Source organism: Lissotriton vulgaris, chromosome 3_1 (genome assembly GCF_964263255.1).
Source record: "Lissotriton vulgaris chromosome 3_1, aLisVul1.2, whole genome shotgun sequence".
Classification (NCBI taxonomy): Eukaryota; Metazoa; Chordata; class Amphibia; order Caudata; family Salamandridae; genus Lissotriton; species Lissotriton vulgaris.
In genome coordinates this window covers 1,378,661,551-1,378,688,949 of record NC_141689.1, presented here as the reverse complement: position 1 = coordinate 1,378,688,949, position 27,399 = coordinate 1,378,661,551, and the positions used below count along the sequence as shown (strand labels likewise).

The 27,399-nt window shown below is 49.6% G+C and overlaps 1 protein-coding gene across 1 annotated transcript in view; it reads left to right on the top strand.

The window, feature by feature from the left end:
- The window catches only part of NCBP1 (nuclear cap binding protein subunit 1), a 729,105-nt gene that overhangs the window by 205,398 nt on the left and 496,308 nt on the right, over positions 1 to 27,399 (top strand). Inside the window, exon 14 of the mRNA XM_086961848.1 lies at positions 21,007 to 21,081. Within this exon, the coding sequence (XP_086817974.1) occupies positions 21,007 to 21,081 (75 nt within the window). The remainder of the gene's footprint in view (positions 1 to 21,006; positions 21,082 to 27,399) is intronic.

Here is a 27,399-nt window from a genome sequence, read left to right as displayed (position 1 = left end):
TTTTTTAGGAGAGTTCCACCACCTCGGGTTGTTGTGCTGAGCAGGTGCAGAACTCCTGAGATTTGGAATTAATTTCCAGTTGTGTGAGATACAAGACATCAAGGGGTGGGCAGATACCTCCACCAGTCTGATCAAAGAGAAAGTGTTTTGTCACTGAATAAGCAAAATACGGGGACGTGATGAGACAGAAAAAGAGTTGAGGAAAGTAAAACATTGTCCATTTCATACCTATTTACTATTTTGTATATTACCGCAATCTGTGCATGATAAATTTCAGCATAAAGTCCGGTTTGTTACAGGAGACGACATCATCGAAGAGGACGACTAAGGAAAAGAAGAACTTCAAGAACTTCGACGTCCATAGGGGAATGCACGCTCAGGGGGCCCCCTGAACATATGCGATGGACAACACTCCTTTCAAATTCCGCCGTAACTGCCACCACAAGTACGCGCAGAAGGACCATCACCCGGTTTGCAACCTTTGCCTACCGGTGGATCACGAGAGCGAGGACTGCAACGCCTGCTCCGCCTTCACGCCGAAGACTCTTCGAGTTAGAGCGAGACAGAGGGTAGCCAACGCCAACATGCAGGGCAAGGGCCAGCCACCATCCCTTCGAGACCTGGGACTATCATTTGACGAAGAGGACAACGCCGCCGCCAAAGACGATGGCTGCACGGTCATGGAGACTGATAATACAAAGACTCCGAAAAAGGTAGGAGACTCTACGGCCCCTAGACCCCCAAGAGACCCTGAGTCTCGAATAAACGAGGGGAAACCCTCGAAAGCGCCGACGCCGAAGACTTCGGCGTCCGCGGCTACTCCCAGGCCCAGCGGATCCTCTGAGAAGGACTCCCCGGCGCCGAGAGCTGGAGAACAGCAAAAGAAGTTGAAAAACTTCCCCGAAAAGGAGCGTTCGACGCCGAGGGAAAAAGACCCCGAAGAGCACTTCGGCGTCGGCAAAGGACTCGAAAGTCAGCTCGGCACCGAAACATTCAACGCAGAAGGTCGGCTCGGCGCCGACCTGTCCGCCGAAAGACCGGCCGAACCATTCGACGTAGACCACGCTGCCGAAATGGAGAAAAAGAAGAGACGGCTCGAGGCCGAGATGGAGAACATCCTGCAGCGAAAGAAAGAATTTGACGCCAGGATGAAAGACTTCATGATCCCAACAAAACCTAAGACACAGGTGGTCGAGATAACAGAGGAGGAGGACTATGACGTCGAAGGACAGTCGGAGAACGTCGAGGCCTTCGACGAACTAGAAGAAGAGGAGGCCTCCTACTACGACTATGAAGGGGACGACGACCACCGCAGGATGCTCCTTGGATCTGCATCCTGGGAGACTCAGGAAATAGATTGGCAAGACGTCGACACCGAGAGCCCGGAAGAAAGCGGCGACACGTACCCTTCGAGGCCCTCGCCGCCTGATGACATTGGGATTTACAACAGTCATCAGAAATGCAGCTGCAGTTTTCAAGGTAAAACTCGACGAAGAGAAGCAGAAGGCAGACTTCCTTCTAGACACTGCTCCCCACACAAACCAGGAGCCAGTACCTGCCCATGCTCGAAAGCGTCATGGCTCCGGGGAAAGAGGCTTTCAAGGAGCCTGCAACCTGCAAAGCTGTCACTCCCAGGACGGAGAAAAAGTATAAACATTCCTCCAAGGACCCACCCTACATTCAGGGCTCGGTCTCGGCAGACTCCATCGCGGCCATGGCAAGGAAGAGGGCCAATGTGCCTACTACTTCAGGGCCACCTCCAGACAAAGAAAGCAGGAGAATGGACCTCGTGGGGAGAAGAATTGAACGGAATGCCGCAATGCACTGGCGCATGGCAAATTCCAAAGCGCTATTCAACAGGCACCAGTACCAGATCCTGGAAGAGCTGGGCCAGTTATAAAGAACATGCCTCAGGAATTCAGGCAAAGAGCTGAAAACCTTGTCGAAGAATGTGGCAAATTCATGCCTCAAAACTGCCCTGGACGGAGCAGACACCTCCAGCAGACTCATGATGATGGGCATCACGGAAAGGAGTCAAGCCTGGCTCAAGATTTCAGGCTTAAAGCCCGAAGTGCAACACAGCATCCTGAACACCCCATTCAATGGAGAGATGTTGTTCGGTGCCCCAGTCGATGAGAAGCTCAGCCAACTGAAGAAGGATAACAAGACTGCAAGATCCCTGGGGGCATTGCAGTTCAGAGGTACTAAGAGAGGCACCCCATCACGAAGACCTAACTGGAGGGGAGGAAACCAGCCAGGAACATCGCACCAGGCGTTCCATCAAGCCCACCAGGCAGACACCCAGACACAGCAAGGGCAACAAAACCAGTCCTGGCAGTACCAGCAAAGAGGCCAGTCCTTTGGCAGGAGAGGGAATGGACGTGGACAGAATGGGAAAGGGGGACAGCAGCCCCCCCCTCTAAGTGACTTATTAAAGCTCCATGTGCCCACCCAAGCAAAAACTCCCAGGGTGGAGCACAAGCACAACAGACAGGAGTTACGCAAATTAAACACCTGCGAGCATGTAAGACCAGTGGGAGGAAGACTAAAGCACTTCTTCCAGGAGTGGAAGATAATAACTTCAGACAAATGGGTACTCCATCATACAGTTCGGGTACTGCATAGAGTTGGAAGGGAAATCAACAAGCAGAAAGCCGAAAAGAAGGGTGCTAGCAAGGAAAGAGCTAGAGCTCCTTCAAGAGGAAGCAAAAGAGCTCCTGCAAAAGCAGGCCATAGAACCAGTGTCTTGCAGCGAAAGGAACAAGGGCGTGTACTCAACATACTTCCTGGTACCAAAGGTAGACGAAACGATGATACCCATCCTGGACCTAAGATTCCTAAACACATTCATAAGAACGCAAAAGTTCAAAATGACCTCCCTACAAGAGGTACTTCCTCAATTGCAAGGCGGGGACTTCATGGTCACCGTAGACCTCAAGGATGCCTACCTGCACATCCCAATGAACAGGCGGCACAAGCATCTGTTCAGATTCATCATCTGAGCAGACCACTACCAGTTCACAACCCTGGCGTTTGGCCTAAAATCAGCACCAAGGGTCTTCACAAAGTGCCTCGCAACAGTCGCAGCACACCTACGAAGGGAGGGAATACACGTATACCCTTACCAGGACGACTGGCTAATAAAAGCAAGCTCATACTGAACGTGCAAGCAGCACGCACAGAGTGACGAGCACACTGATGAACCTGGGATTCTCCATCCACTGGGGGAAATCCTGAATGGAACCAGAACAAATAAAAATCTTCCTGAGAGCACAGATCGACACCTTACAAAGCAAGGTATTCCCGAACGAGAAGAGAACGGTAGCACTGGTGAAGGAGACTCGGCTCTACCAGAAGGGGCAAGCTCGGACAGTGAGGACAGCGAGCAAAATCATGGGCATGATGGCATCATGCATACACCTAGTGCCAAATGTACAGCTACACATGAGACCCTTACAGGAATGGCTACAGGAGCAATGGTCACAAGCTACAGGTCAGTGGGAGGATCTAGTGGTTGTAACGCACTCAGTGCAGAAAGAGATGGCATGGTGGAACATTGGGAACATAACAAGTGGTAAGCCTCTGATGCCACCAACGTCAACAGTGACCATCACCACAGACTCATCCCAGAAAGGATGGGGAGCTCACATGGAGAAACTCAGTGAGGGGTCTGTGGACAACAGCAGATGCGGTCAGACACATCAAATACCTGGAGTTGAAGACAGTTTTCCTCGCTATAAAAGCATTCCAGACAAAGCTGTACAACCAGAGAGTGTTGATCCAGACAGACAACACAACAGCGATGTTCTACATCAACAAGCAGGGTGGGATACAATCAGCCCTGCTTTCGAAGCTAGCGCAGGAGATATGGAGATGGGCCATCCCACTCAAGATAGACCGACTAGCCATACATCTACCAGGGAAGGACAATGTAGAAGCAGATTGGCTCAGCAGACAGACAACGGCATCCCACGAGTGTGAACTCAATGCACAAGAAACAAGGAGGCTGTTCGACAGGTGGGGGACACCGTCGGTGGACCTATTTGCAACACGCCAAAATGCAAAATGCAGAAACGTCACATCCATTGATAGATAGGTCGAGGACATTTGCTTGCGCTTTTCCCCCGATACCGCTGATGCACAGGGTACTCGGCAAGTGCAGAACGAGCAACATGACCCTGATACTGGTGGCACCGCAGTGGGCCATGCAGACATGGTACTCGCAGATCATGGAGATGGCACAGAGTGCACCCATCGGATTCGGGAGAAGTAAAGACCTACTCTCCATGCAAAACGGAGAGGTGCAGCACCCAGAGCCAGAGAGCCTGAGCCTAGTAGCGTGTTTTCTGAGGACATAGAGTTTGCGCATCTGAAACTGCCAGAAAGCACCCTGAGGGTACTTCGGGAGGCACGAAGGCCCAGCACACGAAAGTGCTACGTATCAAAATGGAATTGATTTACACTGTGGTGCAGGCGGGAAAAGCTACACAAAAAGATGCAGAAGGACTCAACGGTGCTAAAATACCTCACGCACCTGCTCGACAAAAACCTAAGCTCATCCTCATTAAGAGTTCACTTGGCAGCGATAGTCGCTTACACAAGAAGAGAAACATGCAAGAGTTTCTTCACATCGCAGGTTAAGAGTAAGAGATTCCTGGAGGGAGCAAAGAGGATCGCACCACCAAAGAGGGTGCCGCCACCTGCATGGAACCTTAACCTAGTCCTAACAGAACTCGTGAAAGAACCTTTCGAACCAATTCACAAGGCCTCCCTCGAAATGCTGACCATGAAAACAGCCTTTCTGGTAGCAATCGCCTCACTGCGCAGGGTGAGCTAACGCTACAAGAACCCTACATCCAGATACACAACGATAGGGTGGTGATAAGAACAGACCCACACTTCATGCCAAAGGTGGTGTCAAGATTCCACATGAACCAGCCTATACAAATACCAAGTTTCTTCCAGAATCCGGCCACAAGCGCTGAACGGGCTCACCCTAGATGCCAGAAGGGCAGTCATGCACTACATTGAGAGAACGAAGGAACACAGGAAAACAATGCAGTTCTTGGTGTTCTTCGCTAACAGTTTCATGGGGAAACCAGTAACTAAAGGAACAATTGCGCGATGGATCTCCCAAACAATACAGTTCTGCCACAAGCAGGCAGGACAGGAACTAGCAGTGGGGACACGTGCCCACTCTACCAGGAAAAAGGGAGCTACAATAGCCTTCCTAGCTACCACATCCATTCAGGACATATGCCTGGCTGCAACATGGGCTTCGGTGCACATGTTCACGAAGCACTACTGTGTGGATATACAGATGAACAAGGAAGCACAAGTCGTACAGAAGGTGCTTCAACACATATTCAATAACCAACGCTCATCTTCCACCCAGCTGCCACAAGCATGAGAAACCGCTACAAAGTCTATGCACAGTATAGTGAATCCAGAAAGATTCACGCTGCAAAACGAATAGTTTCTTACCTGTCGGTGTAGTTTTGCAGCTTGAAGATCTTTCTGGATTCTCTAGCGAACCCACCCACCTCTGCCAGAAAGATGAGGCTGGAGAGAAAAGGGGGTAAAACAGAGACAATACTTGGAAAAGAAACCTTAGAGGTTAAAGCGGTGAATGACTTAGTTGAACATTGCCATAACTTCGGTAACAGAACGAACACGAGAAAAAAGAATCCGAAGATGGCGCCCAAGAGTGGGAGCTTCCGCAGGAAGCGTGCAGACGTCACCGGAAATACACCAAAAGGTGGGACGTCGACGCCCACCTGGGCTACGAAAAAAAAAAAAAAAAGACTACGATTCCGGACCCAACCACAAGCATAGTGAATCCAGAAAGATCTTCAAGCTGCAAAACTACATCGACAAGTAAGAAACTATTCGTTAGCCACTTTTACTAGCCCAGATGCACCAAAAGGTGAAGGAGTGTGTCGGCTCCTGTGTTACTTGTCAAGCCAGTGGCAAGACAGGTGACCACCCAAAGGCCCCCCCTGATACCACTGCTTGTGGTTCCTCTTGAAAGGGTTGGTGTGGACATAGTTAGTCCACTTGAACCTTCCCTCAGCCTCAGGGAGCAAATTCATTCTAGTGGATCATGCAACTAGGTACCCTGAAGCAATTCCACCTAGGACTACTATAGATCCTGCAGTAGCCAAGGCCCTCATTGGTGTCTTCACCAGGGTAGGATTTCCTAAGGAGGTGGTTTCAGACAGAGGTTCTAACTTCATGCATGCTTACCTAAAACACATGTGGAAGGAGTGTGGAGTGCAGTACAAGTTTACTACACCCTATCACCCACAAACCAATGGCCTTGTTGAGAGATTCAACAAGACATTCAAAGGCATCATCATGGTACTCCCTGAAAAGCTCAAGAGGAGATGAGACGTCCTGTTGCTATGCCTGCTTTTCGCTTACAGGGAAGTGCCACAGAAGGGAGTAGGGTTTTCTCCCTTTGAACTTCTGTTTGGTCACCTTGTGAGGGGACCACTGTGTCTTGTGAAAGAGAGTTGGGAGAGGCCTCCCCAAGAACCCAAACAAGATATTGTGGACTGTGCTAGGCCTACGGTCCAGAATGGCTGAGTACACGGAAAAGGCATTCAAGAATCTTGGGGCCAGCCAGAAGCTTCAGAAGCACTGGTATGACCAAACAGCTGCACTGGTTGATTTTCAACCTGGGCAACAGGTGTGTGTTTTGGAGCCAGTGGTACCAAGGGCACTCCAAGATAGTGGCCCTTACCCTATCCTAGAGAAAAAGAGTGATGTCACCTACTCAATTGACCTGGGCACAAGCAGGACACCCAAAAGGATTATCCATGTGAACCACCTCGAGCTCTACAATGACTAGGCTGGCATCACCATGCTGATTGTGACTGGTGAGGAACAGGAAGCAGAGAGTGAACCTCTCCCTGATCCCCTCTCCTACAGCCCAAAAGATGGGTCAGTAGATGAAGTTGTCTTTTCAGACACCCTCACTGCCCGACTGACTGCAAGCAAGTCTTGCAACAGTATGCTAGGCTCTTGTCCTTGACCCCTGGTCTGACAAACTGGTGTACCCATGATGTGGACACTGGTGACAGTGCACCTGTCAAAAACAAGATCTATTGACAGTCAGACCAAGTCAAGGAAATCATCAAAGCTGAAGTCTACATGATGCTGGAGCTAGGGGTTATTGAACCCTCTGAGAGCCCCTGAGCCTGCCCAGTGGTTCTGGTCCTCAAACCTCATCCACAGGTTGGAAAGAGAGAAATTAGGTTTTGTGTGGACTATAGAGGGCTTAACTCTGTCACCAAGACAGATGCTCATCCTATCCCAAGAGCAGATGAATTGATAGACAAATTGGGGGCAGCTAAATTTCGAAGTACCTTTGACTTAACTGCAGTGTACTGGCAGATTGGCATGGCCCCAGGAGCAACAGAGAAAACTGCATTCTCCACACCTGATGGGCACTATCAGTTCACTGTAATGCCCTTTGGTTTAAAGAATGCCCTTACCACCTTCCAGAGGTTGGTGAATCAAGTCTTTGCTGGGTTGGAGTCCGTTAGTGCAGCTTATCTTGATGATATTGCTTTCTTTAGTTCCACCTGGCAGGATCACCTAATGAATGAATGAAATGAAAGTGGATTTATAGAGCGCATGGCTGCCCGGGAGCGTCCCAGCGCTATAGAACAAGGAATGCCAGGGACAGTGCCAGCTTCTAGGGGTCCTGGGGGAACAGAAAGGTTTTAAGGAGCTTTCGGAACTTCGGATGGCTCGGCTCCATCCGAATCCTAGGTGGAAGAGAATTCCACAAGGTCGCTGAGTTCACTGAAAAACGGCGACCCCCAGTACGCGTCCGCCTCACTCTCTGGACGATTGCCAAATTGGCATGATCGGAACGAAGCGATCCAGTGGCCTTGTAAGGGCTAACAAGATGCCCTAAAATGGGGGGGTCCGTTCCCCTGCAGGAACTTGTGAGCAATACATAAGGACTTCAATTTGACCCTTTCACGAATTGGTAGCCAATGGAGGGCTTTGAGTGCAGGTCTGGCTGACGATCTGCGCGAAGTATCAGTAAGCAGTCTCGCTGCCGAGTTCTGGACTCGTTGAAGAATATTAATTGTAGATTCGGGGGCTGCTAGGAGAAGGGCATTACTGTAATCCAGTCTTGATAGGATCAGTCCCTGAATAAGTAGTCTCCTCGAGTGCTCTGGCAATAGGGGGAGAATTTTACGAGCAGAACGAAGTAGCCCTATACAGATGCCCGCTGTCCTTTTTGCTTGGGTCTTAAATGTCAGATCCTGCTCCAACCATACCCCCAGACTTTTTAATTCATTCTTTGGGGTGGGTGCAGGTCCCAGACAGGCAGGCCAGATGGAATTAGGTATAGATGTTATATGTTGGCCTACCAACATAAGCTCTGTTTTAGCTCCATTCAATTTAAGACGTGAACCATTCATCCAGGAATGGATTTCAGAGAGACAGGTGTGAAGATTATCCGTGCAGTGTTCTTCTTGGGAGAGCGAGACAACCAGTTGGGTGTCGTCGGCGTAGGTGACTATTTTGATCCCAAATGGATTCACCACATCCTCGAGGGGAGCCATATAGACATTGAATAAAGTAGGGCTCAGTGATGAGCCCTGTGGGACCCCACACTCGAGGAGGGTTACCTTGGAGCGTGCTGCACCCTCCCAAACCTGGAAGGTACGATTCTCCAAGAAAGATGTGAGCCATTGCCGCACTGTACCTAACACTCCCAAGTTACTCAAACGATGGATTAAAGATCTTATGGTCCACCTTGTCGAAAGCTGTGCTTAGATCCAGGAGGATCACCATCGTTGATCCCCCCTGAATCCAAGATGCACCTTACCTCCTCCACGATTGCTAATAGGGCAGACTCTGTTCCCTGCCCTGGGCAAAAACCAGTCTGGGAGTTTCCGAAGCAGCTTATTACTTTCTAAGAAAGATGAAAGCTGCTGATTGGCTATTTTTTCCGCCATCTTGCTGATGCTCGGCAGCAGCGAGATTGGTCGGAAGTTAGCCAACTCTGCGGGATCGAGCTCTGTTTTTTTAAGGAGCGCTTTAACCATGGCCCGCTTCCAGCTGGGCGGGACAATTCCCCGAGTCAAGGAGGCATTGAGAAGGTCTGTGATTATTGGTGCAGTGGTGGCAGCCACCTGATTCATAATGTGCATAGGGGCAGGGTCATTGGGAGAACCACTCTTTACGGTGTGCAGAATTTTTAGGAGGTCGTCCATTAAAATCGGGGCAAACGAGTCAAAGCGAGTGCCGGAAGGAGGGGCCAAAGAATGAGCCCGGTCAGAGGCTTGGTCGCTCTGCGGCAGAGTTTTGAGTATATTTTGAATTGATTGCACCTAGCTTCCAATGCCACTTGCACCGTCGGAGGGGTTGGTGCTTTAAGGAGATCTTTAACAATCTTAAATGTCTCTCTTGATGAATTAGAGGAGGTTCTGATTTTCTCCTCATAATAAGTGGCTTGGGACAATTTCCGGGATAATTTGTAGGTCCTCATGGCTGCTCTATACTCTAATTTATTGTGGGAAGCCCAATCTTTTCTCCAAGTACGTTCTGCTTTCTTGCTAATTTTCCTTAATTCTCAGATTTCAGGGGTGTACCAAGGAGTTTTAAAAACCCTGCTCTTCTTTTCCAATGTTTTTTTATGAAAAACTGAGTCGAGGGAGCTTTTGAGCCAGTTTAAGAGGTTTATATCAGTCTCTACGGGATCAAGATCCGAAAGGGGAATGGTCTGCTCCAGTCTGTGAATCCAGCTTTCCAAAGGGAGTTTTGACCACACTCTCTCTAATGTGTGTGGCGCCTGTATCCGGGGGAGGTCAATATTAATTTGCCACTCAAATGGGACCAAAAAATGGTCAGACCAAGGTAGAGGGAGGGGGGGGCCTTAATACCAAATGTGAAGCATTCGTAAATATGGGATTGAGAAGATGCCCTTGAATATGTGTGGCATCTTCATTTTTTTGCTCCAGCTCCATAGATTTTACCTCGAGCTTAAGATCCATAACCCCCTTATCACAAGGGTCATCAAAATGAAAATTTAAATCCCCTAATAGGATGAAATTAGGTACAGCCGAGGCTAAGGCAATGACATTCTCTAAGAGTGATCCTATAAATTGACCTGGACTGCTCGGAGGGCGATATATTAATAGGCCTGGTAGAGATTTATTCGGCGTGATTTGTAAATTAAAATGAGTGCTTTCACAGTCATTAACACCACCTTCTGATACTCTAAAGGCAATTCAGTCTCTATGAATTATCGCTAGCCCACCCCCTTTCCCTTGAGGTCTATGTTGACATTGCATATTGAAGTCGCCTGGAAGTGCCATGACCATATCAGCTCCTGAATTCGGTGACAGCCATGTCTTCGTTAAAAACAATAGATCTAGTTTCAAATCTTAAATCAGTAGATTGATTTCGACGGCATGTTTTGAAAGGGACCTACAGTTTAAAAGTGCCATGTTAAGGGGAGCAGTGGTTTTTCCGACGTTGTTCTTCTCCTGCATGGACCCCGGCCAATCAAGGCCCCTCAGCCAAGGATCATCCGGGCTGAATTTCAAATGTTCCAGGGGGTTATGCATTGGTGTTAATTGCAGAAGATTTTCCCGAGTGTAGATAATGCGTGTCCCGGGGAAACTACCAGAGTTTCTGGCCCATGGCACGGTCTGGCACGGACTGGCACAGACGGGCTTGCCTCTGGCGCGCCTCCGACCCGCCATCGGCGCGGACGGGAGGTGGTATTCATTTTATAGTGTGTAGGCCCCAAATTGGCCGAACACTAGAGCGCTGTCCTCGTCCTCCCCCAAGATGGCGCCCGAAGTCGGCGCCGAGAGGAATCGAGGCCGGTGGTCAGCAGGAGCCCCAAATCGGCTCCCTAATGCCACAATAATCCCAGGAGGGAAAGCCACAAGGTAGGGAAGTGCGGCGAGGGGGGGGGGGGGGGTGAATTAAAAAAACATAAATGCAAATGCGTGTTTAAAAAGTATGCTAGTGCTAGCTAGATGGTCAATATCAATTTTAAAATATCGGAGCCCTAAACTCCCGGCTTCCGCCTCAGGAGTCCTTTGTTCTAACAGAGGAGCAGGTATTCATATGCCCAATTTATAGTGTAGGCCCCAAATCGGCCGAACACTAGAGCGCTATCCTCGTCCTCCCCCCCCCCCCCCCCCCCCAAGATCGCGCCCGAAGTCGGCGCTAAGAGGAATCGAGGCTGGTGGTGATCCACCTTGGGAAGGTTTTTAAAAGCCTTGCAGACTGCAGGCCTAACTATCAAGGCATCCAAATACCTGATGGGGCATGGCACTGTGGTGTACTTGGGCCACCTTGTTGGTGGAGGCCAGGTACAAACCTTACAGCCCAAGATCCAGGCCATCCTGGACTTGGCATCTCCAACAACCCAGACCGATATCAGGGCATTCCTTGGCCTGACTGGGTACTACAGGAGGTTTGTGAAGGGATATGGGTCCATTGTGACTCCCCGCTCAGAACTCCCCTCCAAGAAAATGCCCAAAAAGGTTAACTGGGCAGTTAGTTGCCAAAAGGCTTTTGACACCCTGAAAGAAGCAATGGGCTCAGCACCAATTCTAAAAGCTCCAGATTATACCAAGCAGTTCATAGTGCAGACTGATGCCTCTGAGCTAGGGATAGGAGCGGTCCTATCCCAGACCTATGATGAAGGCCAATATCAAACTGTTGCTTTTATAAGCAGAAGGCTTCTCCCCAGGGAGCAGCGTTGGAGTGCCATTGAGAGGGAAGCCTTTGCTGTGGTTTGGTCCTTGAAGAAGTTGATGCCATACTTGTTTGGTACTCACTTCCTGGTTCAAAATGACCGCAGATCTCTCGCACGACTATGCAAATGAAAGGAGAAAATCCTAAACTGTTGAGGTTGTCCATCTCCCTGTAGGGAATGGACTTAGAAGTTGAACACAGACCTGGGACTGCCCATGCCAATGTAGATGGACTTTCCAGGTACTTCCACTTGGACAATGAAGCCTCTCTAGGGCATGGTTAGTCTCATCATCTTACTTTTAAGGGGGGGGGGGGGGTAAGAAAGTGCCCTTTCTTGCATGGTATGCCCCCACTTTTTGCTGATGGGCTTTGAGTGTGCACTGGGCTCCTGCCAATCTGGTACCCAGGGCCTGTGTTCCATCCCTGAACCTGCGTTAAATCATATACCCAATTGGCATTTCTGGCAACACTTCAGCCCCTGGTAACTGGTACCATAGGTTCCCAGGGCGCCGTGACCAGAGAAGGCCCCTAATGGCCGCAGCATTTATTGTGCCTCCTCCCCCAGGATGGGCAGGGTTCACGAAGGAGAAGGTTCAAATTTATACCGCCTTTTTGAGCCTCTCCAGACCACTTGCTGTACTCAGCAACTGGTCCCCACTGGTTCTACCCCCCACTTTGGGCAGGAAACCCGGCGGGAAAAACAAAGTGAGGAAGAGAGGTGTGCCTATCTCTGCCAACTCCACCCCTAAGGTGGGGTAGACTAGGTGAAGCGCAACCCCACCATCTTGAGGAGGGGGAACCCAGCCAACCAGGGACGGGCTTCTGCCCCCCTCCCACTGGAGAGTGACAGAATAGGGGGTGTACCTACCCCAGGGAAGTGACCCATTGGTCCCGGACCTTTACGTACCTGTAACGCCCCTATATTTAGTATTTAGGGGCACCCTGAGCCTTCCTTCCTTGGATCCAGCAACCACAAGAAAAGGACCAGAAGCGGTGCAGAGCTAACAAGAGGACGACGCCCACTGACACGGCCCCAGCCCTGTAGGCCTGTCTCTCCTCGAACCTGCTCCTGCGAAACCCCGGCGTGTCCAGCGGCCAGCATCTTCAAAAACCCTGGAGGACCTGCCTGCATTCCTGTTCCAAGCTGTTTCTCCCGTGAACACCGGTCCCGTTTAAACTGCAGCTTCTGGTGCCAGCCAGGAACCTCGAATCCAGCACACACTTTACCTGCCGAGCCCAGCCAGTGTTTGAGTGAACAAACACCACAAGGAGGTTCCCCCAGCGATCCTGACCCGAGATCCGTCGACCCCTGACCCGAGATCCGTCGACCCCTGACCAGAGATCCGTCGACCCCTGACCTGTCTCCAGACGACACCTGCAGCCTCAATCCAGAGGACCCCCCTACCGCGACCAGTGTGTTAAGAAAATCCGACGTCCAAATGCACTCTTGCACCCCACGCCCCGCGGCCTTGTGTGCCCAACCCAGCGGTGTCGAACCATCCCTCTACATCCCAACTTACCCTTCAAAGTGGTGGTCACTCCTGGAAGATCCTCGTCTCCGAGCCTGCAGTGTTTCTTTGTCCCGGAGAATCCCCATTGAAATCAACAGGGCACCCGACCTCAAAACAGCACCCTGCACCCGGCTGCCCTAGCGCCGCTGCGGGTGCCCCTTTTGTGCTAACTTGGTCCCCAATTTGCCCTGAGCTTAACTCTATGAGCTTTGCTCCCACAATCCTGTGGCCTGATTGCCAGCCGCCACTAACCGGAGCCCCCCTATCCCCTATAGTTAAGACTGGGTCTCAACACTCTGCACCCAGCTGCCCGAGTGCCGCTGAGGGTGCAAAAACAGTGCATCACTGACCCTGGTAGACCCCCGAGTCGAACCCTAACTCAAAATACCGATTACTTACCTTGAAACTGATAACTAATTTTTCTTCATAGGATAAAATTGACACTTTTTCTCCCAAAAAATTTCCATGTGTCGACTTTTGAAAACTACAAATTTTCCTTAAAAATTAGCCAGATAACCAAAACTTATTTTCTAAACTGAATCCAGGATCCAGCACTGAGTAAGAAAAAGTATTGATAACCTAACTTCCCAGCAAAGTAAATTTCCTCCCATAGGTTAACATTGGTGATTCTGTGTGAAAAAGTTACCAAGGTTCAACTTTTGAAATGAAGAATAATATTCTTTAAAAATCGTACCTTTAACCAAAACTCATTTACTCACCTGTTTTCAGGATATATCCCAGGGCTGAATCTAGTATCCAGTCCTACGTTAGCAAAAGTAATCTGATAAGTATTTAACTGCATCTTACTTAAAAAGCAGATTCATTCAAATGTACTATACCTGCAATGTGCTGCAAACTGCTTACTTACAACTGTAAGCAAAACTAGTACAAGTTGCACTGCAATTTGGAATTGTGTTCACACAAGTAATTTACTACTGAAAAGTATTTTTATGCTTACCTGTACCAGGCTTGCTTGGTTCTAGAAATAAAACAGTATATTTTTTTATACAAAACAATTGACCTAGAATTCAGTTCTTGAGTGTGTGGATTCATTTGCTGACTGAGTGTGTACATCAAATGCTTTACACTGTCCTCTGATACGGCCTTACTGCTAGACCAAGCTACCACTTTAGAGAGTAAGGTTCTATCTAACTTTAGCCTCTGCCAAACCTCTGGAGACCCTTGGACTCTATACACACTGTACCGCACTTTGGTGCGGTATATATAGAGCCAGTTTCTTACAGGGTGCTTCTCAGAGCAGTGCTCTGCTCTTCCTTCTACTGGTTTGCCGGATACAGTACCTGGCACTGTCCTTTGTGATTCTATTTTTCTTCAATTATTTGCACACAGTCACCGTTTTCTCAAGGTTTTTGATTGTGGCTCCCCGTTGTGGCGTGGAAAAGTTTCTCCGACGAATACTGATTGCGCGCCGGGAGTCGCATATATGGCTCCACTGACATCAAGTCGGTGTACGACGTCCGGGCGGAGCCGTGCGGTGCCGCCCCTGGCCCGCAGAGGTGCTGCTGCGGAAAGTTTTCCGGATCCATTCATACAACTGGGGACATTCTAAGTTAAGAATGTGCGGCTAGACTGTGTCTCTACCATATACATCGTTACCTAAGGTAAGTAACTCGTCCTTGCACAATGGATGCCACCATCCATGTGGTCGTGATGGGTGATGCTAGTGTTTTTTTAGGTGTTTTTAAAGCCTGAAGTAAGGAATGGTACCAATTAAAGGTGGAATTAGCAAATGGAATAGTACTGGTTAGGTAAATGAAATTGCTAGTTAAAATGTAAGGGATGATGCGGACTCCGTCTTCTTTTACTTTGGGGGATAATGAATAATGTTCAGATGGTGTGAATCCAGGGTGAAGCCTGAAACATAGGCGAATGCTGTCTAAATTTCAGGATTATATTATGGAGTAAGTCATTAACTATAGTTTTTTTCTCTGATGCAGGTTTTTTCTGTTACTATGTGTAGAGGTGTGTGATAATACACGTTATTAGTGAAGGATGAATGGGTGGATATGTTGTGGTTTGATTGCAGGAAGCTGTAGGTGGAGTGGTTACAGAAGAGGTGTGTGCCCTTGTAGTACTCCTGCTATTACCAGTATTGTTTATTGGTGAAAATATTCACTGACGTTATTACCTCCCATCCCTTGCACACACGTATCCACTTAAGGTTTTCTTTACAATAAATTATAAATGTATAGTTTAGTAGATGGGGGTTATTTGGGAACAAAAGGGTGCTGTGAGAAAGTGCCATCTTTCTTGCATTGGTATGCCCCCACTTTTTTCTGACTGCTGATGTGCTTTGACTGAGTGTGCCCTGGGCTCCTGCCAACCAGGTACCCAGGGCCTGTGCTCCTTCCCTAAAACTGTGTTGAAAACCCAATTGGCATCTCTGGCCACCTGTCAGCCCCTAGTAAAAATATACCCTAGGTACCCAGGGCCTGGTGACAAGAGAAAACCCCTAAGGGCTGCAGCACTTATTGTGCCACCCTTAGGGGCACTGTACACTGACACCCACACACTGCCTTTGCAGGCTGAGTGTCTACAGAACTAAACAAAGAGTCGATATGACACACATTCCCGGGTGCCATGCCCACAAAACCCACTGCCCTGGCATACCTCAGTCACACCAGTGCTGGGTACCCTATGCCAGCGTGGTGTGGGCACAGGTGCATGATCCCTGTGCCCTTACAGTACCCAGGGCCATTCCTGGGCACTGTAAGTGCAGTGATGCTATTAAGAGTATATGGTGCTGGGAGGTCGACATTACGAACTCCAACACCATAATATCTACACTGAAGACTGTCAAGTTTCGTATCAAACTTCTTAGCACATTAAATCCACACTGATGTCAGTGTGGGATTTAATGAAAAATGCACCACAGAGGGCATCTTGGAGATGCCCCTGAAACCTAACCCCTGTCCACGTCTGGACTGAGAGGCTGCCACACAGCAGACACGTCGCTGGACCCCTGGGTGGAGAGCCCCCCGCTGTCCTGGGCCTGCAACAATGCTCATCCTGGGCGAGGTGGTAGGTCTCCTCCCCCAGGATGGGCAGGGGGAAGCTTCAAAGGCCTGCCGCCTCTGTGAGCTTCTCCAGACCATTTGCTGTACCCAGCAACTGGCCCCCACCAGTCCTGACCCCCACCCTGGCGGGAAGACTGGCTTCAAAACCTACGTCAGGAAAGGGCGTGTGCCAGCCTGTGCCAACCCCATTCCTCGGGTGGGGGAGGCTAGGTGAAGCACAACCCCGGGCTCCGGCCATCTTGAAGATGGGGAGCCCTGCCCAATCACAGCTAGGCTCCTGCCCCCCTCCCACAGGAGAGGAGCAGGCTAGGGAGTGTACCCACCCCACCCCAGGACAGGGACCTATTGGTCTCTGCCCTTGCCCTACCTGTAACACCCCTAAATTCAGTATTTAGGGGCTCCCTGAACCTTCCTTCCTCCGATCCCGATAAGGAAAGAAGATCAAGAAGTAGAAGACCCGCCGTGCAGCTGCTAACAGGACGACAACAACTGACTTGGGCCCCAGCCCTACTGGCCTGTTGATTCTGGAACCTGCTCCTGTTTAATCCCGGCGACTCCTGCTGACAGCAACCTTGGGACCCCCAGAGGACCTGCCTGCCTTGACCCTCTTAAAGCCTGGGACTCCCATCAGCAGAGGCTCTGCTGCAACAACACCCCTGGTGCCAGCCAGGAAGCACCGGACCAACCCACTCTGCACCCGCCGAGCCCGGCTCGTGCCCGAGTGATCCAGGACCACAAGGACGTCCCCATGGCGACTGGGACCCGAAGTCCAGTGCCCGAAGATCCACCTCGACTACGCCTGCAGCATCAGGACAAAGGACCCCTCCGACCGCGACCATCAGGGGGTAAGATTTCCCGACCTCCTGCACCTGGCTCCCCACGGCCCGCTGTGCCCAACTCCTGGGTGCCTGCCTATCCTCCAAGATCACAACTTACCCCTCAAAGTGTTGGTCGTTCCAGAAGATCCTCTGTCCCCGAGCCTGCAGCCTTGGTTCCCTTTTCAAGTTCCTCATTGAATAACATTGAGCGCCCGACTGCTCACAAGCACCCTGCACCCAGCTGCCCGAGTGCACCTGGCAGTGCAACCTGTACCCTATACTAATTCCCCATTTGCCCTGAGCAAGTAACCAGGAGCCCAGCTCCCACAGCCACGTGGCCTGCTAGCCAGCAGCCACCAACCGGAGGCCCCCTGCCCCCCATTGGATAACTTTGGGCCGAACTACCTCTGCACCCGGCCGCCCCTGCGCCGCTGAGGGTGAACCAACTGTACCTACCTGACCCTGGGGGACCCCTAAGTCTATGCCCAGAACCTTAACTTCACCAGTCGTGTACTCACCTGGAAACCGGTAACTCACTTACCTGCCATTGGATAACATTGATAGGTTTGACTCTAAAAATCTTCAAAGTGTGAAGTTTTGAAAACTTAAAATATTCATATAAAATCAACCGAATTCCGAAGTAGTCACCTGGGATCAGGAGAGAAGCTAGTGCTGTATCTTGTAGCCTAGTACCGAACCGCAAAAGTAACCCTAACCAAGTTTACTAGTAACCTATATTTTCTCCATAGGAATCCACTGCCTGCTTTTCTATGAAATTTCTTTTAAGTGTCTACTTTTGAAAACTTGAAATATTCTTTAAAAATCATACGAAATACTGAAACGTAATTACTTAACTGTTTTAAGTTGAGACCCCAGTGCTGGACCTAGGAGCCCAGTACTGGATTACAAAAGTAATAAGATCATACCTGCAACCTGAATTTTCTCCCCTTGGATAACATTGCCAGATTTCCCTTGAAAAGTTTCTAAGTGTGAACTTTAGAAATGGCTTTTTATTCCTTAAAACTCACTGCAATAACTAAAACATTTTTACTAAACTGCTTCCAGCTTAGACCCCAAGACTGAATCTAAGATCCAGGCCTGGGATTACAAAAGTAATCTATTAAGTAATTACCTGCATTTATGTAGAAAACCCCATTAAGCTCAATGCTAAATTGTGTTTAGAATTGTTTTGCCTACTGCAACCCCTATATCTATTGCGATTACACAGTTTATTGCATTTCTGCAAAGTACCCATATTGAGAAAAGTATATTTTTACACCTGTTGGTTCTAAAAATAAAACAACTATATCTGTTGATATTAAAACGGATTGGCCTGGAGTTCTGTCCTTGAGTGTGGGAAAACCTTTGCTGACTGAGTGTGTACAACAAATGCTTTACACTGTCCTCTGGTACTGCCTTACTGCTCGACCAAGCTACCACTTGTGAGAGTAAGGTCAGCCTGACTTTAACCTCGGTTATACCTCTGGGGTTTGTGAACTCTAGACACACTGTACCTTACTTTGGTCCAGTATATATAGAGCCACTTTCTCACAGGTACCCCAAAATTTACCGAAGTCAAACCGCGGACTGACAAAGAAAGGGATTTGGACCCCTTGAGCTCCATATTTTTTGGCCCTATTTTGAAAGTGAAGCTAAAGTGGGGCTCAAAACCCGCAAATAATGTATGTAATCTAGATTGTGTGTTCACAACGAGGTTAAACCTTATACAATGGAAACCCGACATGCAAATGTTTGACCTCTGTTCTTGCTCCTGTTACAGAATTTTTGTATCTTAAATATAAAACTATTAAAATGTACTAAAAATAAGCAAGTGTTAATTCAGTCTGCAGATGTGAAATTGTGAGGCAAATGTAGATTCCACATTGTTAATGATGTGCAAAAGTATAAACCCATAAATTATTTTACAAGAATAAGCATCTGTTACCAAAGCTTACAGATGAGGAAATGATGGCACCACATTTTAGTTTACTTGCTTAATATCGCAAAATGTGGCCAAGCGAGAACCTGATTCTGCATAACAAATAAAACAATTGGACAGCTAGCCGTACATGACCAGTGCTTTGAGTCAGAATATCTTTATGCCCACCATTTAATTCATCGAGTGATCTCTATGTTTGTATCACAGCAGGGATAACTAATCCTTTTATCCTGCAGAGGTCCGTAAATTGAATGTCATTGATTTGGATAATAGCAACAACTAGGTTTATTAGTGTGTGTTCCTTTGTAGGACAACTATGACAGTACGAAATACCATGGGGATTAAGGGTTCCTTGGGTAGCTGTCGCTCATAATGGCTAGTGCGGAGTTTGTCGTTAAATCTGCTACTGATGTGGTCATTCTTGTCACCGTTTTACAATAAATTGTTGCTTACTATCCAGCCAGCTGTCCTCTCATTGTTTTAATAAGTGAGAGCAAAACGTTCTCTGAGCCATAAGTCCTACACCCCAGATGTTCATTTCATCAGATGATTGGGGGGGGGGGGGTTGCCTCACCTGAATGCTCACACATTTCCTGTAGCCATGCAATGTCGAGATCACCTGTTCACCCTCGAGGAAGCCATTGTGGATGATCACACATCTGCACCGCAGGCAGGATGTTATCACCTGCCCCTCTAAATGGGTCGCCGTACCTTCTGTCACACGTCCTCCACCATCACAGGTTATCTCATTATATTTCCTCAGTTCACAGCAGTAAAGCAGCATGCAGGTTTCAAAGACTTGGGCCCAGTCTACAGGAACACTAGCAACCCAGTTAAGGTTCCACACCTGATGAGGTGTGCAAGGCTCTCTGGTGTCTAGGCTGTCTGCTGAATGATAGGTCAAGATGCAAGTGGGTAGTAATAATCTTCTGGTGGCTAAGAACGGTAGCCAGAGTCAACCAGGTTTGCCTCATTTAAAAGTTCAAACGCTCTATCAGTGGTGGAAAATTACATCCTCATGATGTCCACGTTTTTCTGAGCCCTGAAGCATGAGGCTGGTCCCACAAGTTTGGAATGAATGGATCCAATTCCTTTTGAGAAGAACCTAGTCAAGCAAATAGAAAATATTGCATGTAGAGAAGGTTTCAGGAATGGTGTGGATAAAATGGCTGCCGGCTTGCATGCCTACCTTGGACAAAAGTAGCCTTTCCAAAGAGAAATCCCAACACTGCATGTATCGGGTCACTACCATTCAGCCTGGATGTGATTGATACATTAACAAAAAGCATCAATACATATTCCACACATCGTAAATGCAAGATACTCCATTTATTGGAACTGAACGTAGATTGTCTTCCCAAAGGGCATTAGATACAATGTTTGTTCCCTTGGGTTTAAAATCCACTGCTACTAGCAAATCTGTTTGGGTGTTATTAAAGCATCAGAACTCAATACTGATGACACTTCAAATAAAAATGATGCACCTTTTTTTGGACTTGGTGGAATTTGTAATTTAGTTGGAGGAAATCTATCTAAACCAGAATAAAGTCACAGATGGACAGCAGAGATTTTCCAAGATGCATTTGAGACCCCATATTGTAGACTGCTTTTGACAAATCAAATTCTGCCTTTATTGTGGTACCTTCTGTTCTAATTAGTGGTGATTACTTAAGCCTTATTTTGCCAAAACACCGCTTATCCGTAGGAAAAGTAGTTGTGGTAGTTTCCATGCAACCATAAAACTTAACTAGTTATATCTGCTACATACGCTTGGCACTTAAATAAGTGTGGCAAATCTTTTTGCCTTTTAAATGTAAATTATAAGTGGATTTTTCCTACATTCTGTCACTTAAATGGCTAGTTATATAATGAGTTGTAAATTGATGGTTCCAGGCCAAGGTTAACCTTTTTTCTTTAAAATACAAAGTACAGTTGGGATTTTATTTGTCTTGCAGGTCAGATTGCGTTACTCAGGACCTTGATAGGCCGAAACCCCAATTTGTAAAGGAAGTATTGGAAAAATGTATGAGGTGAGTTAATTTTGTGGCTTAGTTTGTATATTTCTTTGCATTTATGTGCCATTTCTGTTGTTTACTGGAGGACGTCAGTTCAGTTCATGAAGCTTTATTCGGTACATAGTAAAAATGACCACAAGGAGGACGTCAACAACATTCAATTCCTTCCTGCTTTACACAAATACATAGTTTACCCTAACTGGGCTTTGGAAAACCGATTTCATTAACATGCAAATGCAACCAATACATTCTCCTATACCTTAAGTTGCTAACTGCTGGAGATCCAATTGAAGAACATGCTGTCATGCAAGGTTTATGGCTTTACAGGGTATTTGTGGATGGAATGAGGGCCTCGAAGAAGCATTGGTACAAAGGCCAGGAAGAGATCATAGGGCAATGATATCTGTTTCCAGCCTTCGCCAAGGCAAATAGTGTCCATGTGCTGTGCATCATGTCTAAGCTTCCACTGGTGCAAATTGGGCATACATATCTTTTGCTCACAAAATGGTTCTATGGCCATCAAGTAGCATTTAATCTTGGCAGTTCTTCCAGAGTACTGCAATCTGTGATTGAAGAAAAGGGCCTCTTTATCCCTTGAATTACTGCGTTTGAAATAGTCACCAGTGCCTTTTGTGTATTGAAAGGGTGAATGTTGGAATGAAAGTTCTGCATGTGTCTTGAACAGTCGTCCTTCTGCTGTACCTTTTCTGGGTAGCCCGGTGAGTATCCATAGGTGTATGTACATATATCATTTTTTCTCATAACAATGCAGCTCCCCATAGGAGGCTAAACCATGTAATTACCCATATAAAGATTATTTGCAAACCTATAACAAGCATTGGAAATGCAATAGGTCTCTGATTTATTTGAGTTAGAGCTAATGGCTTTGTAAATGGCAATGTCTTTTAGCCATGTGTTATGGAGTGTATGCATGTGGTGTGTAGTGGAATTGTGTGGGTTGGATTGGAATTGTAGCAATGGTGGCATGCTGCGCTTTAGATAAATGTTTAAAAGTAAAGTGCACCATACTGCGATTTGCTACAATAGTTAATTGTGGATGCGTTAACAATTGATGTGTGCACTGATGACTGGGTGTGTGTGCCTGGTGGAAGCGTGCACTGACGGCTGGTGGTGTGTGTGCCTGGTGAAACCGTGCACTGACGGCTGGTGGTGTGTGTGCCTGGTGGAAACCTGCCCTGACGGCTGGTGGTGTTTGTGCCCGGTGAAAGCGTGCACTGACGGCTGGTGGTGTTTGTGCCCGGTGAAAGCGTGCACTGACGGCTGGTGGTGTTGTGCCCGGTGAAAGCGTGCACTGACGTTGTGGTTGTGGGTGTGTGTGTGTGTGTGTGGTGAGTGTGTGGTGGTGAATAGGTGTGGTCTTGTGTGTGATCTTGTGTGTGTGTGGTGGACTTAGTTCGAGTTTTCGCACACACTGCCCCTGCACACTCACACAATGTTCACCCTGCACACTCACACACTGCTCACCTTGCACACTCGCACTCTGTTAACCCTGCATACTCACACACTGTTAACCCTGCATACTCACACACTGTTAACCCTGCATACTCACACACTGTTAACCCTGCATACTCACGCACTGTTAACCCTGCATACTCACGCACTGTTAACCCTGCATACTTACACACTGCTCACCCTCACACACTGCTCACCCTCCACACTCACACACTGCTCACCCTCCACACTCACACACTGCTCACCCTACACACTCGCACACTGCTCACCCTACACACTCACACACTGCTCACCCTACGAAATGCGAAAAGACCTAGCTCTGCCCTTTGGCCTGTGTTGTGCTTGATTGGTTGGGGCGTCCCCTCCTTGCTGCTCCCCTCAGAGGGCCGGCTGCCTCCATGAAGCTCCCAAGACACTTGTTCAGCTGTTTTTTGTTTTAGCTCCTGTGCGTCAGTGCACTGTGTAACCGCACAAGCATACCCTGCTCTCTCTGGAACACTCACACTGCTGAGTCTCTCACTCTGCTGTCTCTCTCACTCTGCTGTCTCTCTCACTCTGCTGTCTCTCTCACTCTGCTGTCTCTCTCACTCTGCTGTCTCTCTCACTCTGCTGTCTCTCTCACTCTGCTGTCACTCTCACTCTGCTGTCACTCTCTCACTCTCTCACTCTGCTGTTACTCTCTCTCTGCTGTTACTCTCTCTCTGCTGTCACTCTCTCTGCTGTCACTCTCTCTCTCTGCTGTCACTCTCTCTCTGCTGTCACTCTCTCACTCTGCTGTCGCTCTCTCACTCTGCTGTCGCTCTCTCACTCTGCTGTCGCTCTCTCACTCTGCTGTCGCTCTCTCACTCTGCTGTCGCTCCCTCACTCTGCTGTCGCTCCCTCACTCTGCTGTCGCTCCCTCACTCTGCTGTCGCTCCCTCACTCTGCTGTCGCTCCCTCACTCTGCTGTCGCTCCCTCACTCTGCTGTCGCTCCCTCACTCTGCTGTCGCTCCCTCACTCTGCTGTCGCTCCCTCACTCTGCTGTCGCTCCCTCACTCTGCTGTCGCTCCCTCACTCTGCTGTCGCTCCCTCACTCTGCTGTCGCTCCCTCACTCTGCTGTCGCTCCCTCACTCTGCTGTCGCTCCCTCACTCTGCTGTCGCTCCCTCACTCTGCTGTCGCTCCCTCACTCTGCTGTCGCTCCCTCACTCTGCTGTCGCTCCCTCACTCTGCTGTCGCTCCCTCACTCTGCTGTCGCTCTCTCACTCTGCTGTCGCTCTCTCACTCTGCTGTCGCTCCCTCACTCTGCTGTCGCTCCCTCACTCTGCTGTCGCTCCCTCACTCTGCTGTCGCTCTCACCCTGCTGTCGCTCTCACCCTGCTGTCGCTCCCTCACCCTGCTGTCGCTCCCTCACTCTGCTGTCGCTCCCTCACTCTGCTGTCGCTCTCACCCTGCTGTCGCTCTCACCCTGCTGTCGCTCTCACCCTGCTGTCGCTCTCACCCTGCTGTCGCTCTCACCCTGCTGTCGCTCTCACCCTGCTGTCGCTCTCACCCTGCTGTCGCTCTCACCCTGCTGTCGCTCTCACCCTGCTGTCGCTCTCACCCTGCTGTCGCTCTCACCCTGCTGTCGCTCTCACCCTGCTGTCGCTCTCACCCTGCTGTCGCTCTCACCCTGCTGTCGCTCTCACCCTGCTGTCGCTCTCACCCTGCTGTCGCTCTCACCCTGCTGTCGCTCTCACCCTGCTGTCGCTCTCACCCTGCTGTCGCTCTCACCCTGCTGTCGCTCTCACCCTGCTGTCGCTCTCACCCTGCTGTCGCTCTCACCCTGCTGTCGCTCTCACCCTGCTGTCGCTCTCACCCTGCTGTCGCTCTCACCCTGCTGTCGCTCTCCCCCTGCTGTCGCTCTCCCCCTGCTGTCGCTCTCCCCCTGCTGTCGCTCTCCCCCTGCTGTCGCTCTCCCCCTGCTGTCGCTCTCCCCCTGCTGTCGCTCTCCCCCTGCTGTCGCGCTCCCCCTGCTGTCGCGCTCCCCCTGCTGTCGCGCTCCCCCTGCTGTCGCGCTCCCCCTGCAACCTGTCACGCTTTGCTTGACAATGGAGGGTTTTTTGAATCCCAGGCGAGCCAAGTATCTCAAACCAAATAATTGGTTTGTCAGATACCAGCTTCTTGTGTAGCAAGATTAATATGTAATGCAATCTTCCTAGACCACTTTAAATAGACGATTGCAAGTAAAACAAATTCATATTTTTTTCTCTAAAAGGTAACACTGTATCTGAAAGAAACAGGTTAGTATTAGCTTCCTTACCTTAGAATATCCCCAGGCGTCCGACTGGATCCGGAAACTTTTGCCTAGCAGTACCCTTGCGCGTCGGTAGGCGTCGTCTGCGGCTCCGCATCCGTCGTCGGCGCCGGGATGACGTTGCCGGAGTACTTAGACGCCGCCCTCGCGCGCTGACGTCCATTCTTCTTTTTTCCGCGCCAGCAAGCGTCGATCCGGTAAAAGCAGTACCCATAGTCAATTTTTGACTAACTTTTTCGATCCTTTTTGATCATCTTTCGAAGTCTCTCGACTCCGACGGTGCCGGTAGGGTTCTAACCCTGCGTCGATTGTAGCCGACTGTCGGTTACCGACCCCCATTTCCGGTGCCTTCACTGTCTGGGCCCCGACCACGACAACAAGTCCTTCTCCGACTGCCTGGCCCTGACGTCTAAAGCTAGATGGGAGCGGTCCCGCAAGCGACTCGAGTTCCGGCACTTAATAAAGAATATACAAAACCAGTATTCCTGTGTCGTCCTTATCAGGTAATACACAGGATATCCTCTAAAGTAGGATAGACCTGCCTCACCTCAACCTGGCAGGCTGCTCAGGAAGGAGGCCCGCACTATTATCATTTCACAATTGTAGCAGCAGCAATACTAATATAACTGGTCCTGAAGAAAGCCAACGATACAGGGATCTGATCAAATGGCTGAAACATGTTGACCTCAATGTGACAGTGGTTATAAATCCATACCACTGTGTTGCTTTATGTTTTAACCCTGCCAGGTAGAGCACCATAATAAATCGAATGTTAGTGCATTTACTCTAGGCAGTTTTAACTTCAGTTTACTCTTTCACACAGTGCTGCAACCTCATGACACCCACCATCCTCACATATGGGAATTAGTACTCATCCTTCCAACAAAACATCTCTGAGCTCCTACCTTAACAGCGTGAAGTCGTAGCTCCGAGAGCTGACTAGGTTTTCACCACTGGTAAGGAGGACCCATATGATGAAGTATGATTCCCCCTTATTGACTGTCACTGGTAGTTTTTGAGAGGATACAACCACTCGGCATCAATGGTTATACTAATGCTCTAGATAGACTCAAGGTGATTTATGTGTTAGTAATATTCAGAACAGGGGAATTTTCACTTCGTGGTCTTTAAACTTGTTCCCTCGGACCCCAAATCCACGGTAGTTTTGTATAAGCTCGGCTGAGCCTCTGCTGCAGTTTAATGCGACCTTGTCAGACGTTCTTCTGGGCACTTGGTCCAAGCCTGCTACAGGTTCGCCTGTAGATAGGAACGTGGCCAGTCTCCACCGCCCGGCTCCGGGCGACCCTTGCTTCCTGTCCACCCACCCCACCCCCGATAGCCTGGTCATCCAGGCCTCCAACTCCCAGACCGCATTCCCGACGGCTCCCCCCGATCGGGAATCCAAGAGGTACGAACAGTATGGTAAAAAGATGTTCTCCTCAATTAGTTTGGGGTTGCGGTCAGTCAACACCGCATGCCTCTTGGGCCGTTACACCCACTCTCTGTGAGACACGGTTGCGGACGTGCTGTCACAATGTCCGGAGGGGGTCCGGACTAAACTCACCCAAGCCCTTGTGGAGGGTCGAGATGCGGCACGGTATTCCATCCGGTGTGGGCTGGATACCACTGGCTCGCTCGGCAGAGCAATGGCAACGATGGTGGCGATTCGTCGCCACGCCTGGCTGAGGTCTGCCAACTTTTCGGCTGATGTCCAAAACACCCTATGGACATGGCGTTTGATGGCCGTCGCCTCTTTGGCGACAAGGCAGACAGTGCGCTTGAGCGCTTTAAGAACTCCAGGGCTACGGCCAAGTCCTTGGGCCTCTCGGCCCGCGCCAGCAGACTGTTGCCTTTCGCTCCTTTCGTGGCCAAGGAAGGGGCGCCCCCACACGTCCTGCCAGCCATGGCCCGCAGACTAACATCCAGCGTGGTGGCGGACGTGGTAACCGCCGTGGCGGCGGTCGGGGACAACGGCGAGGTCAGTCCACACCTACCCCTGCAGCATCCGCCTCAAAACCCTCCTAGTCAGAGCTTTCAGACCCATGTGACGCCAGTGGGGGGCAGGGTTCGCCATCACCTCCTCCACTGGTGCACTGTCACATCAGACAGGTGGGTGCTGCAAATCGTCCGAAGGGGCTACTCCCTCCCCTTCGAGACGACCCCTCCAGCCATGCCACCGCAGTACCACTGCGTGTCAGGGGATCACTTGAAGTTACAGCCCTCTTGGCCAAGGGGGCCATCGAGCGCGTTCCTGGGCCAGAAGTAGGGTGTGGTTGTTACTCCCACTACTTTCTGGTTCCCAAGAATGGCAAAGGGGGCCTACGCCCTATCTTGGACCTGCGGAACGTCAACGGCTTCCTCCGGAAGGAGAAGTTCAAGATGCTGACTTTGGCTCAGGTCTTAGCTGCCCTGGACCCGGGAGACTGGATGGTAGCGTTGGACTTGCAGGACGCTTATTATCACATCCCCGTCCTGCCGGCCAACCCGGCGTTACCTGCGGTTCACGGTAGGCCACGATCACTTTCAGTTTACCGTGCTCCCCTTCGGCATTACCAGCGCCCCACGGGTGTTCACGAAAGTGATGG